This window comes from Perca fluviatilis, chromosome 19 (genome assembly GCF_010015445.1).
Source record: "Perca fluviatilis chromosome 19, GENO_Pfluv_1.0, whole genome shotgun sequence".
Classification (NCBI taxonomy): Eukaryota; Metazoa; Chordata; class Actinopteri; order Perciformes; family Percidae; genus Perca; species Perca fluviatilis.
Window position 1 is genome coordinate 27789451 of NC_053130.1, and position 22145 is coordinate 27811595.

The following is a 22145-nucleotide window of genomic DNA, read 5'->3' on the forward strand; positions in this document are numbered from 1 at the left end:
TCCCATTTTGTAAAAAGTGAGATTGCTACATCTTTTTTGATTACAAAGCAGGTTGAGGTGCTATGTAACTACTGTGAAAGTATCAAAACGGTCAATCCACAAAGAAATGCACACAGACCATATTCAGCACGCATTTGTGATGTCATAACTATACTATCGGTATATGTGCAGCTACAGTGCCGTTACAGTTGTCCCCCAACTGCAATGACAGTGTAGAGACTGAGGGTGCAGATGCGGAAGACCCTGAAACGCTGACCAATCAGAGCAGACTGGTATTTTTCAGGAAGGTGGGCTTAAAGAGACAGGCGACAAAACGGAGCGTTTCAGACAGAGTGTGAATACAGGTATATTCAGACAGACGGAATGAGAAAAAATAATGTGTTTTTTGAACAATAAAGCATGCAAACATGGTCTATGTAAGTATGAACCTAAAAATTAGCATCAAATGGGACCTAATGTAATTACTAACACCAGTTGTGGCGTACTTGTTTGCCAACAATTGGCCATTTGCACATCCAGCTAACATGTAGCAACATTAGCTATGTCTCTGGCCACCTGATGAAAGTAATTCCAATATTCACTCTCTCTGTTTTGGTCTCCACCAACTCTTGGAAAAAATATTGGGTTGTTTAACTTGTTAAATACTCCACTGTCTCTCACTTACTGAAAATGTGCCTGGTGTGGGGAGAACCAATAAGACTGCGCCATTCAACATTACCCATCGCTGATATAAGAACTATTGATTAGTGCAGCTTTACTTAAAAGATCTGAACACTTCCACCACTTGCGTTAGTGATGATGCCGTCATAGTGAATCAGAGATGGAGTACTCGAGTCCTAGACTTAGACTCGAGTCACTATTCTCTTGGACTTGTGACTCAACTTGGACTCGCTCACTAATGACTTGGACTCGGACTCAAGGATTTATGAAATCGTACTACAGCATTCATGAAATATGACTCGGAAGTTGGATCAAGTTTCTGACTACTTTTATGTGTAATAGGCATTGATGGCCATCGCTGCCTATTACACAAAAAGTACCGGTAGTCCGAAATCTCATCCAACTTTAAGTCCTGGATTCGGACTTGATTCCTGGACTCTGACTCGAGTCCGATTCAAGTTGCTATTGTCTGGACTCGTGACTGCACTCTGACTCAAACTCAGGTAATGGGGACTCGATTCGGACTCGACTCAGACTCTTCTTTTGTGACTCGGATTCAAACACTGGGCACTCGAAACTTGACTCGGACTCGACAGTTGGTGACTCGACTACAACACTGAGTGACGCAGTGATTGATAGTGACGCGTACGCCTACGAAGCACGTTGCTCTGTCATCAAACATATTCCCTTGGAAGATACAGCCGGCTTTTCCTTCCTTACCCTGACTTGTACTGTAGTTGTTTGCCTGGCGGGCAGTGCACAGGGGCTCCTGACATGGGAAAACAAAAACAGCTCTATTGGTTTCTTTGTTTGTCATAGCTATGTTTCGCATCAGTGTAAGTCTCCCTTTGCAGAGGTTGCCTTCCAGCCAATTGCTATCTCTCAGCTTCCCTCAAGAAGAGCTCTGAAGACTATCATCGCCTGTCAAAGCACATGAAAGTAATGAACAAAAAAAAAAAAAAACAGCCTATTTTACCAAGCTCAGCCCCATTCTGCTATTTCACAGTGGCTTACTGTCAACACAGCCGCACCTGATTTCCATTCTATGATGTGACAATCCGAGGTAGCTTCTCATTCTGGCAAAAAGACTTAGACGTCTCGGTGAGTGACACATCCGAATATTTCCTTGAACTTGTTTTCTTGTCACAGCCATTGGCCCCTGCTGCGCTGCTGAATTTCTTAATGCATCAAATCCTTTGTGAGTATTGTGATGCATGCCAAAGACTAAGTCAGGTAAGTGTGAATATTACTGCTCTCACTCTAACTAAAAAGCTGTGTGTTGGGTTCCGGGGTGACGGTCCTGTGTCTCCACACCCTCCCCCCGCAGCCCCTCTTCGTTATTTATAGCTTCCTCAAATGTGTGACGCAACACGGTACAACAGACAGGAAGCAAAGAATCATGTGATGGTTTTAATGCAACAATCCAGTGGATTATGGTGGCCTAAAAGAGGCTGCTACTGCAGTCTGGAACATCAAGGCGCAAACATGACAGCCAAGCAGGCAGGGCTTCAGCCAGCCTGCTCCCCTTCCCCTCCCCCTCCTCTCTCCCTCTTCCTCCCTCCTTCAGCAGAGAGAGAACAGCACAGCTGGGGACGACATGGTGGGCAAAGGACCAGGGAGCAGGGAGGAGAGTTGAGAGGATGGAGATGGAGGGGTGAGGCCGGGAGATTACGCTACAGGAGCTGTTTGTTATGGGCGTGTTGAATCCCACACAGCTGCCAATAACCGGTGTTCACCTCCACCAGTCAAAGGTTATTAAACAAGTCAAAAATGAACTGAATACATGAATAAATAATAGTGCTGATTAAATAGCCTAATTCAAATATATTGATAAAAGCTGTCTTATTTTCCTTTAACCTCCAAACAGTTGCTTAACTGTGTGTCACGTCACTTTTCCCGCTTCGGTCCCCCTACAGGTTGGAAGCGGAATTGTCCATTACATTACATTGTGCAAGTTTGCCAGATCGGATCGCCTCGGATCTGTAGTTCGAATGAACCATAGACAGTATATAAGAATGGACCAACAGGTCCTGTTGCTCTGGACGGAGACCAGTGAAGGCTATTAGCAGCACTTTTCCGGTGATCGCTAGCTTTACTGCGCATGCAGACTGATCTCATAAAGTGGCATATGTATGACACGCCAATTCGTATGCCATTTTGGCGTCTTATCAAGACGCATAATCGCTTTTTAGCGCATCAACGCCATTTGGCCGCCATTTTTTTTTTTTTACACACGTGTGACGTTCATGCGATAGCCGGCACGTTCTCACCATAACACGCCACGTTCACAGCTCGTAGAACCCTTCAGCTTAGCTACGAGCTACGGGCAGCTAACGCAATGCTAGCAAGATTCAAAGTCAATAATGTTGTGTACATGTGACCTATGTGAGATGTCTTGTGTAGTTGGCAATCAGTAAAAATTATTTGACAGTATTTTGAACAACAAGTATACGTTTCTATGGTAACAGCGAGTTGGACCAATCCGAGAAGTTGCTGTTATGCTTAGGATTGTGGGTAGTGTAGTTTTTCTCCATAAGATCGCGGATAAAACATGTTTTTCTTAATATAAGGTTGGTTTCAGACTGACTTCTAGCTTCTACAGGAGCAGAAACCTTCGTTTCACAACCACGTAGCTCGGGGTCAGTCTACCTTTAGACATTATGACTGATATTCTAAATCCTTATGGAGAAAATCAATGGGATTTTTACTTCCGGAGTCGGCTGTGGGCGGGACTGTTGAGCTCTATTCCTGCCTGTATAAAACCTTACTGCTGCCTTTTTCAGACCTCCATATTGAAAAATCATTAAGACCCTCATTTTTGGGAAAAAAACAAATTTACAAACAGTATCATTGAACAGTTCACTGAAAGGGTTAAGGCACCACCCATGAACTGCAACGTCCAGCGGGGGGCCTTCGTTGCACGCCAATCCCCATCCCTCTCTTCTCTCATTCTCTCTACTACTGTTACTGTCTAATAAAGGAATAAAATGCCAAATTACAGTCTTCATTTTCTGTGAGTGGTCCTCTGCATTTCTAAAATCCTGGCTAGGACCCTACAATCTTTCAATGTAGACTCTATCATTAAGGATTCTTGGTACCGACTGTGCGCTCCAGAGTCAGTCTGTCGTCACTTTTATTTGTTTTCATGTGCTCTGGGAATCTCAGATTGCAAATGCCCAGTCAGACTCTTAAAGGCTTTAAGCATGTGGTCAAATGTGTAAACATATTGGGTGAAATGGGAGCCACGAAGCATTCAGAGAGCTCCTCAGGGTTTTCCTCGCAGTGTGATGGAAATCAAGTCCTTAGTTAAATAAATGCTGCGAGTAGGGAAGAGCTACCATTCACCCGAGATATAAAAACAGACAGTGTTGTGACATAGCTGGTAGTGGTTTCAAATGTCAGCAAAGCAAACACATTGAAACATATGACTGCCAGTCCTGTCTTTGGTTTCACACTCTTTTCTGCTCTCTATACAGGAACGCCATCTAGTGGTTAAAGTTGGTAACTCGAGCTGTTGAAGGGCACAGGTGGGTGTCGGTGAATAGCCTTCATTTACAGTACGTGTAAGTTTGAGGTCAACAGACTAGGTTAATGCATGAGCTGGGTTACTTTTTGTGATTGGAAAAGGATTTTCTGCACAGAGACAGAAACAGAAACCACATGAGAGATGATCTGTGCTACTGCAGTCGCAATAAAAACCAACAATATGCAAATGGTTGAAGTCAAAACATCAGTCTATTTGATATTTCCACATGAATGTAAGTGTAATTGCAAGACTGATCTGCTCGGCAAAGAATATTGTCTTGGCCAAGTGCAGCAGAAACACTGAGGCGTTGATCTAGGCCCTCTAAATCGCGTCCTGCTTATACCCCGACAGGCCTATTTAATAGGTTTTTATTAAGTGAAAGATTAGCCAGCTGAAGTAATTAAGTGTTCAGATGGAGGTGAAAAATGGAGGGGCCTCGGCTGATCTCAAACCCCCAGCCAAATGCAAATGAATGCAGAGATACACTCTAACTCCGTCCTTTCTCTCTTCCTGTCAAGCATTATTATATGCCCAGTGCATGGGCTGAGGTCATAAATGTTTCTCCTAGTCTATCATATCAAGTCTCACTGCAGCTATTTTAACAAGATTATGCCAGTAGGTTATTTTGTCTGTGAGGCCTGATGAATATGCATTTGTTTCCCTCCCTGACTTTTATGCCCGAGTGCTTCTACCCTCACACAGACAAACATGCAGACACATTTGGGCACAACACCAAGTCACATGCATAAAATGCTTTTTTTGCATACGGCTGCATGACAGAATTCCAATGCATTAATTAATCCACCTTACTGTCGATACATTTTTTTTAATTATGTGTACTGCTATGTATTGCAGTAAGTATGGCTGATATAGGCCTACTAATTAATTTAATCTTTAATGCGTTTGCGATGATTATGTAAGATTTTTGTTAATGATGATAATGATTATTATTGTGATATTGAATGCCATGGAACTAACTTTAGCGTCATATCCTCAAGACTGCAAACTCAAAGCAGGGAGAGAAGATGAAAAAGCAGCAACAAAGGAGATTAATGATGAACCATAGTAAAGTAAATTAAAAAGAAAGCAAGGAAGAAAGTAGAGTAAAGAAAGTACATAATAGGGTATAAGAAACAGTATTCAATCCTTGAACACATACTTCAGGCCAAGTTTTTTTTTTTTTTAAGTTTGACACTCCCTGCCCCTCTTCTTCTCAACAGGAAGTTTAATGTTGCCATGGATGGAGTCAGTGAGTTAGCTGTGTGCTTCAACTTTGTTAGCCTATATTTGTTTACATTGGCACTATTAAAAGGTCCAGTGTGTAACGTGTTTAGTTGTTCATTATCAAAATCTGTGTTGCCCGTTCACAAACTTGTCCTTTTTCATGAATATTTACCTCCACCATCAATTCCAAGTGTTCCTTTTGGCTTGAAATTTTACGTTTGCATTCACATGAACTGGGGTAGACGCCCCATATTCATGCGCCATCTTGAAATATGTTAGCCGGTAAGGGACATACAGGACACACTGCTCCGCCTTTCGCGTTTTCTCTGTCACATGATAAACCCACAGGTGCTGCTAATGCTGCTAATGGGTATCGTAGCTTCCCGGCCCCCGGCAAGTTTGAAGAAGGAAACATGGAGGACAACAGGAGTCTTCTTCGCCCAGAAAATGAAAAAGGAGATTGAAAAGAGCAAGAGGCCGGCATCCTCAGAAAAAAGAGTGAAGGCTGTAATACGTACTTTGAACTGCGTGGAGAGTTGATTGCGATATATGATCTCAACGCTAGATGGGAGAAATTCCTACACATTGGACCTTTAAGGTATGCCAAATTAGCTATAAACCAAAGTACCAATCTGTGTACAGGCAACTGTCACTGAATTCATTTGATACTTAAGAACACCTAAAAATATGTTGATTCTCAGGCAAGTTCTGGAATCATAAGGAGCTTGATTTCTAAGCGGATTTATTGATGTTTATTTACAATGGACATCAAAGATAATGACATCCTCGGAGGGTGTAAGTCACTCTGAATCTGAAATTGAATTTGACTAATGACTACGAGAAGGTGTGCCAATTTGATGCAAATTACTGGCCAAACTACAATCACTAACGTCCCATTGTTTTTAGAACACCTCAATGCACCTGTCCCTTTATCTTTGCCTCAGTGTCTCTGTTTCTCTAATGTGTTTCTTTAACAGATTTATAGGGTCTTTAGGTCGTAGGAAATAATAGGTGATGTTATATTTTTCAGTTTGGTCTCATTCTGTATCACAGGCAAGCAGGGGTGGAACACTGGGTTAGTTGCCACAGGTCCTGGGTCACGTGAGAGCCCAGAAAGGACCCTCTAACCTTTAATTAATCTGCTGGGGGTGCCTTTGGAGATCAACTTGCCCTGGGAATGAGCAAGACATGCGACGGCCCTGCTGACAAGCTCTTTTGTAATATTTGAGTTCTGTTGACACTAGCCTAGATCTGAAAATAAAGATGGGTGTGAAGCAATTTATGATGAGGATTAGGGCCAATTTATTGAACAATCATATCATTTAGAGGCAGAATTGGAGTATAGTGAGTATAATGCTACTGTAGCTCAGAGGAAATGAGGTTGACAGCATTGGACTGCGACCATGGATGTATGATAAGAACTCTACTACAGTAATACATTCATGACTACCAAGTGCACACAGCCATGTTGCAGTGATGACAGGACAGTGACTGATTTGTTGTTACTGTGCTGACTAATTAGTGTTTGATAAGTGCCAGTCATTGTACAGTCGCAGAGGACTATTACACAGTACATTATGTAGGCTAAATGAACATAAAATATACTAAGCTGTGTTTAAAGCAAACAACATTCTCATGAAAGGGTTTGTATGATATCTTACGAAAAGGTATGCATAACAATTCATATGATATCTTGCGGCCAACCAATCGGTCACGTGACCGTTTAGTTTAGTGGTCGTTACAGTTAAGTTTAGCCGAAAAAAAGGTGACTGTAAGACGGGTGCCGGTCACCGAGGTCACAGTCGTGAAAGGCTGCAGTGACAGTTAAGTTTATCCACAAAAAGTTTATTGTAATGCAGCGACGACAGTTAATTTTAAGACGTTACAAAAGGACTAGTCAAGATTAGAAAGTTTGTGGTTTGGGTTAAAATACCGGCCCCCTTAAAGTGCTCATATTATGCTTTTTGGCTTTTTCCGTTTTCTGTATTCGGTTATATATCTTTTATATTTAGGTTTACAAAATGAAAAAGCCCGAAGTCCACCCAAAAGAGACTTACCATCTCCAACAGAAAACACTGTTCACCAACTGCTCCAAACAGCTCTATTGTAGTCCAGCCTTTACTTCCGTGTCACTATGTAACACGTTATAATGCTCGCCTAGCTGCTAGCGTGGTACACCCTCATACTCTGCAACTGACAAGCTAGCAGTACTTACTGCGCATGTGCGACTCCCAACAAAGATGGAACAGAAGTGAGATGCCTCACTCTGTAGCTAAAACAGAGAGCTCAACACACAGGGTGAAAAGAGGAGCTGCAGCAATGTGCAGTACAACAACAATATGGTGTTTTCTGAAAATTAAACCACATAAACCTATTCTGGTACAACCTCTAAATACAATTCCGAACCTGAAAATTAGCATAATATGAGCACTTTAAGTAGTACGCCAGGGACACGAACAAACCTTTCCTGGGTGAAAGTCTTGTGTTTTCCCCTTTACTTTTCGTAGCTAGTTGTACGAACAGTTCACGAGAACGGCCTGGTTGAAAGATATCAATACGTTTTGAAAATGGCAATTTTTTGATTGAAAAGAAATTACTATTGCAAAAAATATGTTATTGTAAATGCTATTTTCTGAAATGTTTCAAGCACATCTGTATTTAATCTGTAGCTCAATCTGTGCTACTAAAGTCACATGCATTGTAATTTAATTTCAAACAAAAAATTGAGTACCATCAGCTCTTTCTCAGGTGACATAGAGACGTAAAGCATCTTCTCCATCGGTCTTAGTCCTGTCCATGGGAACAGCTTCTAACCACATGTAGTAACTACACTAATCAAGACTGTTTCCTGTTATTTTCTTATGCCAGTGTTTGATTATGTAATCCCCCAGATATTACTGTAGGTCTACACACTCAAAGCTTCACGCTAAATGAAATGAATTCTAAGAGTTACAAAGCGAACACAATTGCCTTGTAGCACGTGTTTTAATGTGTGACTCTGTGTGTGTGCTGTTTACAGGGTTTATTCAGTCCCCCCCTCTGGCCTAAGGGGCCACGCAAATTCCTCCTTTTCCATACTTTTAACAAGGTCCTGGGAGAACAGATTGTGTCGGATAAATCTCTCTTTGGGGGCGTCTAAACCCTGATCACACAGTATTTACAAGGAGAGGAGATAGAGTAAAGGTGAGAGTAGGACATTTGGGAGGGCTAAAGGAACTAGGAAGTGCTAAAGTACACTGCTCACTACACCAACCAGGACAACTAGGAAGTATAACGTGCTTAAAGCAGGCCTGCTCGGTTCTTTCGGGGAATGATTGTACGTTTTTACAAAGAATATGTTTACAGAATTTACTCTCTAAATGGGACGTTTTGGTAGACTGGGTAAACCCTGACGAACTTCCGGCAAATTTGGGATTTGCTCTGCAAGTCAGTCTGGCGAAGAGCCCATTCAAACCCATTTCCAATGTCCCGATCGAGGCACCAATCACAACCGCTGAGGCGGGCTTTACGCGACGATGATAACGCAGCGACGGCGAGCAGCTTTTTGTTTACATTCAACATGACGGGTACCAAAGCGCAGCGTCACCGGGATTGTTGGTCTGATTGGTTGAAGGACTATCCAATGCGCCCAGAGGCATTTGAGCGGTGTCCGTTGGTGACGCCCCTTTGGAAATGAACTGTCAATGAACCTTTCCCAGACCCACTCTCAGTTACAGCTGAGAAGGGTCTGGTGTTAACCACGCTAACGTTTTGGACCGATTGGAGGGGATTGCTGTGGATGAAGTACACACGGCTAAACAGTGATAAAAGGAAATTACATTTAACCATGTCTCCAGCTAATTCAAATAGATCACGTTGCTGTATTGTGTGAACAGTTAACTTTATTTAATATTAAATGTGGCATTTTCTTTTGCAAGGTGCAAATGTTCTACCAAAACAAGTTTCTTGGTAACACTTTACAATAAGGTACACAACAAAATAGGTAGTTAATGATTAGTTACTGTTTTTGAAAGGGTAGTTACCCTTTTTCAGAAGGGTAACGAATGGTTAGTTGCTCTTTTTGAAAAGGTAGTTACCCTTTTTCAGAAGGGTAACGAATGGTTATTTACCCTTTTTCAGAAGGGTAACGAATGGTTAGTTACCCTTTTTGAAAAGGGTAGTTACCCTTTTTCAGAAGGGTAACGAATGGTTAGTTACTCTTTTTGAAAAGGGTAGTTACCCCTAAACAATGGACAAATAGAGTCTTTAAACGCTTCAGATGTAAAGTTATTCGCTGTCAAAGTGACGTCAAAATGAATGGCAGTCAGTGTAATGCTAACGGGAGGTGATCGTTTTGTAGCATCAAAATGGCGCCATAGGAGGTTCGAGTTCTGAAGCGAAGCTTACCCCCTTGGTCCAGACCTTACATAACAGCGCTGTGGAGATAGGTCTGTCAATACGAGACTAGGAGTTGGGTGGATTGAAATAAACAGTTGGCACCTGCCTGGAGAATTAACCTGGACTAAGTTCCGGACTAATGGCGTTTTTTCCATTACATGGTACCTGCTCGACTCGCCTCGACTCGACGCACTATGCGTCCGTTTTCCATTGCAGATTTTAGTACCGCCTCAGCGTGGCTGGTCATTATAGCGGCGCCGCGGTAAACTGCCGTAACATAACGCGACACACACACACACACACAGAACGTTGAAGGTGTGTTGTTGTTGCCACAGCCAGAAGACACATTTTGTTTCAAATGAAGCTGGAGGCCACAAAACAAACACAGCTGGCTAAACTATTTAATTTGACGCTTTCACGTCACCTTTTGGGATCGCCTCGGCTCGCTTGGAACCTCGACTGAGGTTGTACTAAAAAAAGTACCTGTTAGCAGGTACCAGGTACTTTTTTCGTAATGGAAAACCAAAAAAGGCGAGTAGAGTCGAGGCGAGTCGAGCAGGTACCATGTAATTGAAAAACGCCATTACACTCGGTTAATTTCAAAATGACAGTTGACTTTTGGTTTGACATGGGACACCAACCCCGGTGTCCTGAGTAAAAGTCCTGTGTTTGTTTGACCCATTTGTTTGACCCCATAGACCCAATTTGGTGCTCCTATACTTTGTCACCTCACTTCCTCCTTTGCTCTTGCGATAATTACAACAGCCATGAGAGGCAGCCTAAAAAGAAACGTAATTGTGGATCGTTGAGCTGCTTGCATAATTGATCCATACTTCATTATGTGTTTTGATCAATACACCACCTTTTCCAACTGAGCTACACAGAAAAACGTCAATAATTCCACTTTAAAAAAATAAATAAAAAATTGTGACGTTTCCACTGAGATTTTTTTAATTAAAAATGCAAACAGGTGAATGGGAAAGCCCTTTGTGTTGAACGTGATCCAGAACTATCTACATGGCTAGATATGCCAGCAGAGGTAGGTGAGATAATTTTTGTAACTTGGGTATACTGACATTTAAAACACCTAGTTCTAGGGTAAACCAGCAAACATTACAAATATACCATATCCATACCATAGTTTTCAGCAGATGAGCTTCAATGACAGTCCAGCTCTTTAACCTCATGCTTTTGCCTCTACTGGTATAAATCTGAAATGTGATGTAAAAGACTATGTGGGAATCAACATTAACATATCCCTTGCATAAAATCAATACAACATGCTACTGAATGTGGTTTCATCCGGTTCCCCTTTCTGCACTTGCTCAGTTAAACACACAACGCTTTTACGCCTGCATACCTCAGCATCCCAAAGCCTTTCTGGCTGCTTTGTCAGAAATTCTTCCAGGAGCTTCCCCACTGAGACACAACCCTGAGCTGCACTTTTACAGGCTCATACTGGAACTGTCGACTCTTGGAACTTTTGACACCTCGCAGTTTTTTTTTTCTTTTTTTCTGGGGCACATCTGCCAGTATTCACCATTCCCCAAGGGCTGACAACTGTCCACACGCTTGACCTTCCAGTCTCGTCATGGTTCTGCTCCGTAACAATACTGTCCAGACTGTATAGGTCAGCCAGCCTGGGATACACACACAGGATCCCAGTTATGGGTCACAGGCCTCTTTTCTTTTTGTGTGCTTTTGTGTCTGCAAATTGGTTATTTTCTATTGTAGGCCTACATTGTGTTTTTGTATGAATATTTAAAGGGGAATTAACACTTTAGCTGGTTTAGTAAGCAGGGCAACCTTTAACCCTTTTAAAAAAATGTTGTGTTTGCGGAGAACCCCACAGGCTAAAACAATGTTGCAGACTTTTTCTAGCGTGTATAGGGTCCCCGCCGCTGATGCAAGACATCTGCCCTTAATCAATCCGATGGAGCGCTCCACCATGGCCCGTGTACCGACGCATAAAGGTCTTCTAAAAGAGCCCGATGCCAATAAGTGATCAACTGATGACTTCTTCTTCTCCTGTTAAACTGATTATATGCTGCACCGCAAGTCCACACCGACTCGAAAACTTGCGTACACGAGTTTAAACTTGACGTGAGATTTGATCGTAGCCTCCGCTCACGTCCATATTGATAAATGCCGAGCTTTGCGTGCAAATGACCGTATGCCGGTTTACGCTTGTTTTCTGTTGTACGTTCGTTTCGTAAATGAGGGCCAATGTCTCAAAATGTTGATGTAGTATCTCAAATGATTGACTTAATGTCTCAAAATATTAACTCAGTATCTCAATATATTGACTTAGTATCTCAGAATATTGACTAAGAATCTCAAAGTAATGAGAAACTTTAAAATATTGACTTAGAATATCAAAATATTGACTTAGAATTGCAAAATATTGACTTAGTATCTCAATATTTTGACTTAATATCTCAATATATTGATTTAATATCTCAAAATATTGACTTAGTATCTGAATATTTTGACTTAATATCTCAGAATATAAACTAAGACTCTCAAAGTAATGAGAAACTTTAAAATATTGACTTAGTATCTCAATATATTGACTTAATATCTTAAAATATTGACTTAGTATCTCAATATTTTGACTTAATATCTCAGAATATAAACTAAGACTCTCAAAGTAATGAGAAACTTTAAAATATTGACTTAGTATCTCAATATATTGACTTAATATCTCAAAATATTGACTTAGTATCTCAATATTTTGACTTAATATCTCAGAATATAAACTAAGAATCTCAAAGTAATGAGAAACTTTAAAATATTGACTTAGTATCTCAATATATTGACTTAATATCTCAAAATATTGACTTAGTATCTCAATATTTTGACTTAATATCTCACAATAATGACTTAGTTTCTCAATATATTGACTTAGTATCTCAGAATATTGACAAAGAATCTCAAAGTCTCAGAGTAACTTTAAAATATTGACTTAGAATATCAAAATATTGACTTAGTATCTCAATATATTGACTTAGTATGTCACTATATTGACTTAATATCACAGAAAATTGACTTATTATGTCAAAATATTGACTACTATCTTGGTTTTTTGACATAGTATCTCAATATGAATTTTGTGCATTACTGGCCAAATTCCATTTTATTATATAACCGCTCCCATCTGCTGTAAAATACAGAACACCTGCTGTGACATCACTGGTGGTGGCGTGGAATAAAGTGAAACAGTGAATAGACGAGGATCTCCTCTAGAGTGCGGTTCGGGCCGCATTTTTCTGTCCGAGCCCGGCCCGCGTCCGACAGAACAGTAACCAAACCCGGCCCGAGCCCGACATGCATTAAGATATTTATGTCCGAGCCTGACCCGAGCCCGACCAAGTTAAAATCCCCAAAAAAATTCTCATACTAATAACACATGTACGTTTGTTGTTGTTTGTGTGGAAAGCCCGCTTTTATTAAAGTAATGGTTCGGAGTAATTTCACCCTAGGGTCCTTTGCACCATGACCTCGAGCCAAACACCCCCCCCAGAAGCTTTTTCCACCTGGGTCGAACACTGGACGAGTTAGCGTTATCAGCTGAATAGCTTAGCGCAGGGGCTAATGGATCCAGTGATGTATCTCGTAAATGGGTCATTATTAGTGGGGTCCACTAATAATGCCCACTAATAATGCCCGAAATGATACCAAACTTCTACACTGGTACAAATAGGTGACGATGGACTGGAAAGTTTGTAAGTACACCAGAAGTTTATGTAAATAAAACTTGCCTGCTTTCTTCTGCTCTCTGCTGTTGTTGTTGTTGCTGTTAGACGAGTGCTTAGGGCCGTCTACAAATTACAACACCGAAAAGAGATGCAACAAAAATATTTATAAATTTAATGATTAAATAAGGTAATGTCTCCAAACTTACCTCAATTATAACTTGTCTCCTGCTAGTTATACTACAGCACTTACTTTAAAAAAAAAAGTTAAATTAATAAATATTTTTGTTGAATCTCTTTTCGGTGTTGTAATTTGTAGACGGCCCTAAGCACTCTTACTGCTAGGTAGCAGCAGCAGCAGCAGCAGCAGCAGAGACGAGAGTGTTATTTACATACACTTCTGGTGTAGTTACAAACTTTACAATCCATTGTTTTATGAGTACATAACCTATATGTACTAGTGTAGAAGTTTGGTATAATTTCGGGCATTATTAGTGGGGTCATTTACAGATACATCACTGGATCCATTAGCCCCTGCTATAAGCTATTCAGCTGATAACGCTACTCTAGCTAACTCTCCCAATGTTCGACCCAGGTGGAAAAAGCTTCTGGGGGGGTGTTTGGCTCGAGGTCATGGTGCAAAGGACCCTAGGGTGAAATTACTCCGAACCATCACTTTAAGCCACTGTTGGAAGGCATTCGGAAATGTCAACAGATGAGAGCATCAGCACACACGGGGCAACAAGCGCACGTTAACACAGGCGCGCAGTACATAATAAGCTGTTTTAAATTTAAATAAATGTTCATTGCCTTATCGCGCTGATGTGACCGAGCCCGACCCGAACTCGAACATCATTTCTAAATATCTGTCCGAACCTGTCGGGTATCCATCCTCTACTTTCCTCCCCCGAAAAAAAGCCAAAGTCGTCTGTTGAAGCAGCAATTACAGCCCATATTTACGTTTATAGTGGCGGCGCCCTCTAGTGGCTGTGGTAATTATGACGGGAGCAAAGCGTGAAGTAAGGCAGTGTTGCCAACATAGCGCCTTTTCTGACACCGTTAGCGATTTTTTTTCAGAAAAGAGACTAGCGACAAATCTGGCGACTTTTCTACAGAAAGTCGCCAGTATTGTCCAGCGAGCACGCAAGGTATTTCTCTCCTGTAACTGCCAAAACAGTCTTCTGTTCTGTGACTGAGGAGCAGAGGAGCAGCCTCTCTCCTCATGTGCAGCAGCACTGCACACAGTGCGCAGGCAGTAAGAAGGGGAGGGGGGACAGAGTGTGCGGGGGCCGGTGTAGGTAGGAGAGACAGCAGGACGTGATGGGAGAAAGACGCTGCTGAGCTGGCCTGGCCCTGGGCTAGCCAGCCTTCTTTGAGAATTCTTTATCGATCTTTCTCCCTCCCTTTGTAGAATTTTTTTTTTTCCTTTAAAGATAGGCTACCTAAGTAATAATTATAAGGTAAAATACATTCCTGTATTGAATTTGTGATTATTTGGCTAAAGAGTTCTATTTTTTTCTTCTACTTTGCTGACAACCACTAAGCGTGATTGCGTAATGACGTCACAAATATGCAAATGAGCGTATGACGTCATCTAGCGACTTTTAGCGACTTTTGGAGCTGGTGCTTGCGACTTTCATTGGAGAAGAGTTGGCAACACTGAAGTAAGGTGACGAAGCATAAGAGCGCCAAACTAAGGAGTAGGTGGGTTGGTGGAAAGGTCGAACAACACATAACGCAACAAGTTTTAACCCAAACCACGATCTTTTTCTAAACTTAAGTAAGCAGTTTTGTTGCCTTAACATAACTAAGTAGTTTTTGTGCCTAAACGTAACCAAACTGCGGATTTTTCACAACGCTAATGACGTATTCAAAACTGTGACCCTACCGTTTATATATGTGGTCAGAAAACGTTCCTGTGGGTCGTATTTCCTGCCACTGCTAGGGGCGCTAATTTATGAAACGCTCCTATGGATCATATTAGAGGGTAGTAATAAACGATTTATATGGTCATATGGTTTGGACAACTTGTTGAAATAAGCCATATGCCATTCAGTATTTACTTACACTTTAAATGTGTCTGTGGAGTTGTTATATTCAAACTAAGAGTAAAAAGATGTAGCTGAATCAGATTGAACAACAGTTAAAAAAAATTAGAAATAAATAATCTCAAATATGACAATAGGCAAAACTGAGCAGCCATAATACAACCACATCACTTCAGATTCCAATGTCAAGCTCATCACTGCTAAGTGCTCCCTCACTGTAAATGATTCAGCTGTTCCCAGCAGCTAGGCGCAGTATTTCCATGAGGAGCTAATCCTTTTGAAGATGCACCATCTTCTGAATTCATCTCTCAGTTGGCTACTGTACAATGCCAACAAGGATCAAATAGACTTCCTTGTTCTCGAGTTATAAAGTCATTGAGGGGATATGCCAGAATATGTATGATTACATTAATTGCCTGGCTGCTGAAGTGAAAGTATTTCTCTTTATTATCTCAACATGCCAGAACACTGAGCAGTCCATGTCACAGTGGTTCCCCTCTGTGTGGCCAGAGAGAGCTCTCTATCACTGCTCAGCAGCCGCAGGGCACTGCCGGCATTATAGCAATCTCATTCCCTGCCACCCTGGGCTCAGCTGGCACCCACACAGGCTTTCCATCATCACTAGCACGCAGCACAAGATGATACTCAAATGGAGTGTGCAATTAAGATGGATCAAAGTGTGTACAAATAGCATTGATCCAGAACAAGAGTGCACAAGTGTGTGTCTGCATTTGTAATATACAAGCAAGAAGGGTGCATGGCTGAGGAGCTCCCATTCCTCTAGAGAGTTGACGTGCTTTATACCATGCCAGTAAAGTGAACTAAATCTGCAGGATGCTACCAGGTACTGGGTTGACGTACTGTGCTCTCCAGCTGTCGACTAGCTCAGTGATTCCCAACCAGGGGTACATAACCCGTAGGCCTACTTATGCTGTTGCCAAGGTATGGAGTTAGAATCCTGCCAAAACCCTACACACACACAAAACGTGTTTTACTCACGCCCAACGATTCACAAACAAACTCAGTGTGGTTTGCAAATACAAAACATCATTCACAAACTAATGCATTTTGTTCTGCAAATAAGAAACCTACCTATTAAACAAATACAGTTTTACACATACAAAGAAACATATTTCTTCAATGACAAAAAATATCCTGCAAGTACAAACTAAAATCTTTCAAGTACAAAAAAAATCCTTCAAGTACAAAAAAAAATCCTCCAAGTACAAAAAAAATCCTCCAAGTACAAAAAAAAAAAATCCTTCAAGTACAAAACAAATTCGAAAGTACGAAAAACTGTCTCGTGACTTTTGGCACTAATTTTCCGCCTTGCTGATCCACACACACAAATGCAGGTAAATTTTCTAACAAATGTCCTGTAATTCGCACTCCACAACAGCAGGTGGCACTATTAAGTCAATTTAAGCCTGCCAGGACCATAGATATATACACGCAGGTTTTTTTAAACGTTATTACGGTGCATAACTTACTGGAACAAAGCTGAACAACGTGTTGTTGCTGGTGACAAAACCACTGATTATATATATGTATATTGAAGCGATACTGGCGTTAAAGACCCGCTGATCGTTGTCTGATTCTCTGAAATGAATGCCGGCATTGCATTGTGGGAAATCGGCTTTGCATGCGCCCAACTCTGATCATATCTGTTCTGTCTTACAGCATACTGTAATATTTCACCAGTAATCAGACCAAAATATTATTATTAAAATAAAGAAATGCATACCATTATAATATCTACATATATGTTGCTAGATGTAGTAGTATAGTTTAAAAAATTTCAAAACAACAAAGCAGCTTCCCTGGCCGAAATAGACCGAACTAATAACATTAAAAGAAATACAATTAAACAATGATAAGATCTGGTGAATAAATGTTGATTAAAGCAGCGGTTATTGGGCTAAAAATACCAATAATAGCAAAGCTGTATACAGCTTCTCTGTACAGAAAGAAACGTGCTGTGATCAGGGAATCTGTGTGTAGACCACGGATGATGCCTGTCATTGAACTACATAGGCATCGCATCCGTGGGCCCGTCACCGAATTTTCGGCGAATCTGTGAAACTGCCACAGATATTGAGTTAAGGGGCCGTGTTCATTTCACAGAATTCTGTGAGACCGGCAGCCTGTAGGCTACTACGAAGCAAGATCAACATGCTGGATTTCTTTCAGTTACCCGGCTTCGCTACCGCCGATTCTTCCAGCCTCGGGCTTGGACCCCTAATTATGATTTGATTAAAAGAATATATCAGCTGTATCACCTGGACACTAGATGCTTCAGTTATGTAAGAGGGCTTGAAAACTAGTTTAAAGTTTAAGAAGAAAAAAAGAAGTTTAAACAGGTAGTTGGTTAAGGATAGATTGTTGTAATAATTATCTTAAAGTATAGCATAAGCAACTAAAGTGGTTAGCTAAAAGTTGGCCAACTCGACTAAACAGTTCAAATAATTTGCTAGCTAAAAGTAATGGCTAAATGGTTGAAATAATTAGCTTAAAGTATTGCATAAGCAACTGAAATGGTTAGCTAAAAGTAGGCCTACTGACTAAACAGTTCAAATAATTTGCTAGCCAAAAGTAATGGTTGAAATAATTAGCTTAAAGTATTGCATAAGCAACTGAAATGGTTAGCTAAAAGTAGGCCTACTGACTAAACAGTTCAAATAATTTGCTAGCTAAAAGTAATGGTTGAATGGTTGAAATAATTAGCTTAAAGTATTGCATAAGCAACTGAAATGGTTAGCTAAAAGTAGGCCTAATGACTAAACAGTTCAAATAATTTGCTAGCTAAAAGTAATGGTTGAATGGTTGAAATAATTAGCTTAAAGTATTGCATTAAGCAACTGAAGTGGTTAGCTAAAAGTAGGCCTAATGACTAAACAGTTCAACTAATTAGCTAAAAGTAATGGAAACATGGTTGAAATAAAAATGAACAATATCCACTAGTGTTATGCATTTGAAGCATACATTAGGAATTAATGAAAGGGGTACGTGAGTTCATCTGACAGGTCTGTGAGGGGACCTCAAACCCAAAAGGTTGGGAATCACTGGACTAGCTTGTTTTTTTAAGCCTAGGTCACCATGTATCCTGAGGGCTATGGTTAAAGTCTGGCATATAACAAGATGTTGATGCAGAAAAGGCACAAATTGTTGCATCAAAATTCACCACAATGCTGGAAATTGAAAGATGGATTGCTAAAAATGTTATGGGGGTGTGCCCACCAGTGTTTAAACAAAACCTACGCTCTTGATCGCAGGAATAAGAAGATACTGAGATCTATGTGACTCAGACGGCTCTGCGCTGTGAGCGGAGGCGTGGATCCAACTGTAGCATGCAGGCAGCAGGCGGCAGCAGGCAGCGGCACTCTCCACGCTGCCAACACCGGCTCCTCCGCTCCGCTGGGAGGGGAGGAGGATTCACAAAACTGCAGCAATCGCCTTCGGTGTGTCGCCTGTTCCCGTGGAGGTGCAGTAGTAATGCAGCCTCAAAAACACGGGCCAGCCCCCACCCCACACCCCCTCACTCCCGCCTCCTCCTGCCCCGGCTCGCTGTGTAGACTGTAGACGGTCGACTTCAGTCGCATTGTCGGCGTTGTTTCTGGACTGTTGTGTCCCGCAGTGACCATCGACTGACTGCAGCAAGTAGTCAACCCCCGTTCGTGCCCAGTGGAGCCCAGAGAGCTCAGGCATGCCATCTGTCTCGACTGGAAACATTGTTGCATGGACCGACAGTCGCTTTACTACTTGAGGGGAGCCAAAGTTGCTGCAATGGAGACTTCTGGGAGTGATGCAGCGGTCACATACTTGGGGAAAGCTGAGGAAAGAGACGGATACTATGACCTGGAGCACCTGCCTCCACTGCTGGAGGATGAGGTGAGACAATGTTATAAACGTTGTGATTCAGGGTTCAAAATTAACTTTTTTGTTCACCAGCCAAACGGCTATATAGTGAATGTTCAAATTTGACCAGCCATCCAATAGATTATCAATGATTTTTGTTGGCTGGTGAGTGAAGGAAATCTACCAGCCACTTGCATATTTTGCCAGCATTTGGCTGCCTGCGAGGCATCTTAAAAACCACGCATATAAAAGCAAAACGGCTATAATGTTCTTGCATGTCCTTAAAAGCTTTCATATCGAATTCAAGTTGCTTACATTTTCATAATTAGACCACCGAGGATTTCCCCCCTTCAGAAACCAGGTAGGCCTACTTATTTAACTACTAACTTAACTAGCTAGGCCTTGGATTATTAGAACAGTGCCCCTCAGCTGCATCAAGTCTTAGAAGTTGTAATTTCATGTCCAATGTCTGCACGAGATGGCAATTGCAACTGATGCTGCGTTCTTCTTCATATATGTGTCCCCCATAGAAGTAGCCACCTTTGTCACTGTAACTTCTTCCCATAAGTGGCAGAAGAAGTAGGTCTATGATTCAGATTCTTTACTGACGTGAAAGTACCAATCATTTGAAAATAATTCTTGAATTTGACATTATACTTAAGTAAAAGAACAGAAGTATGCAGCAAAATGTATTTAGTAAAACGTAAGTAGTCAGGCCCCTCCAAAGATAAATCTGGTTAGCCCAGAGATGATTATTGGAGTCAACAAGTTCTGCTCTATAATTTTCTATTCATTCTTTGGACTTTGGATTGAATCTTTGATTTTTTTGGATAATTGCCTACTTTAGCCTTGAAGAGAAATTGAAGTTAAACCACCTGAGACGTGTAGAGTGGAAATGTCTCTTTAGTGGAACTTCTAACAACTTCTAGCCTACATCTTAAATGTTACAAGGGGCCATGACCACACCTCTTTTTTTTTTTGTAGGGTGTCACAAACCCAAAACAGGCCAATGCTTTGTATTTTGAAACCTCATCATATACGTATGTAATAAGTAAAATCTTAATTTGAAAAGTAGCCGTAGCTGTCAGATGAGTGGAGTTAAAAGTACAATATTTCCATCTGAAGTGGAGTGGAGTAGAAGTGTTAAATACGCATAAAATGGATCTACTTAAGTACTTCAGAATTGTACTTGAGTAAATGGACTTTTGAAAGCGTGAGGAAGTTCAGTCACACATAAACACATTGACTGCTGGCGCTTTCCTCTCAGTCCCGCCGTGCACACCAGCAGTCTGATCAGAACCTTGGGGCTCAGAGGCAAACTTATGTAGGACAGCTATTTAACTTGAGGGGGGTGAGAGAGACTTCCAGCTTCCCTCTGCACTCTTCTCAAGGGAAACGGTCTATTTATGGGGCTGCTGCTGCTCCTGCTCCTGCTGCTGCTTGAAGTGGCACTTTTCTGCCATGGAATTGTGCTCTACCCTACTAGATCTCATTGATACACTATTATCTGGCAGCCACTCAGAGATAAGCTAATGCAGTGGTTCTCAGCCTGGGGGCCAGATAATGTCTGGGGGTCGCCAGATGGTTGGGGTGGGAAAAAAAAATCAATGAAATAACATATTCTAGACTGAAGAATGGTTGTTGCATTACTGTGTGAGTTTGGTACATTTCATGTAGAGCTGGGCAATATCAATATTATATCGATATCGTGATATGAGACTAGATATCGTCTTAGATTTTGGTTATCATAATATCGTAATATGGCATAAGTGTTATATTTTCCTGGTTTTAAAGGCTGCATTACAGTAAAGTGATGTCATTTTCTGAACTTACCAGACTGTTGTCACTGTTCTATTAATTGCCTTTTTTATTTCTTTATTTAAAAGGGACAGTACACATTAATCAACATGAGTACAATGTCCAACATGTAAATGTGCCAGATTTAGCCATACAGGCTAATTTTCATCTCTAGTCCCTAGCAGGTTGATGACTTAAAAAAAAAAAAATACAATACAACAATACCAACAAGTACACATAAGATATGATGGCCTTTACCCACTTAGTCATTATGTCCACATTACTGATGATTATTTATCAAAAATCTCATTGTGTAAATATTTTGTGAAAGCACCAATAGGCAACACTACAATATCGTGGCGGGATCGATATTGAGGTATTTGGTCAAAAATATTGTGATATTTGATTATCTCCATATCGCCCAGCCCTAATTTCATGTGTTATATTCAGAGCCTCATTTGTAAATCAGGAGGTCCTGGAACACAGAAAGGGGTCTGAAGGAGGGAGGGAGGAGGGGGGGTGAGAGAAAAAGTCACAAATGCATCAATATCCACAGAGCCTGGAGCACATTGGACAAGGCTAGGTGCTAGCTAAAACTAAAACGAAACTGTCATTAAAGCAAAGCATTATTTGTTTACATGTATGAATCGGAGCATTTACAAAAATCACTCAAAAATTAGCAGGAGGAGGCGTGTAGATACAGCAGTTTACACCGGTTTGCAGCTCTCGTTGTCGAGGGTGGTGGGGGGTGGGTCTCCAACACCAACCTCATTATTCTGGCGGGTCGTGACTCGAAAAGGTTGAGAACCGCTGGGCTAATTAGAGCTGGGCAATATATCGATATTATATCGATATCGTGATATGAGACTAGATATCGTCTTCGATTTTGGATATCGTAATATGGCATAAGTGTCGTCTTTTCCTGGTTTTAAAGGCTGTGTTACAGTAAAGTGATGTCATTTT

At 41.2% G+C, this 22145-nt stretch overlaps 1 protein-coding gene across 1 annotated transcript in view; it reads left to right on the top strand.

The window, feature by feature from the left end:
- Nucleotides 1–18853: 18853 nt before the first annotated feature.
- LOC120548504 (kinase non-catalytic C-lobe domain-containing protein 1) overlaps nucleotides 18854–22145 on the top strand; it is a 70265-nt gene continuing 66973 nt past the window's right edge. The window contains 1 exon segment of the mRNA XM_039784780.1: nucleotides 18854–19418. Within this exon segment, the coding sequence (XP_039640714.1) occupies nucleotides 19266–19418 (153 nt within the window). The 5' untranslated portion in view covers nucleotides 18854–19265.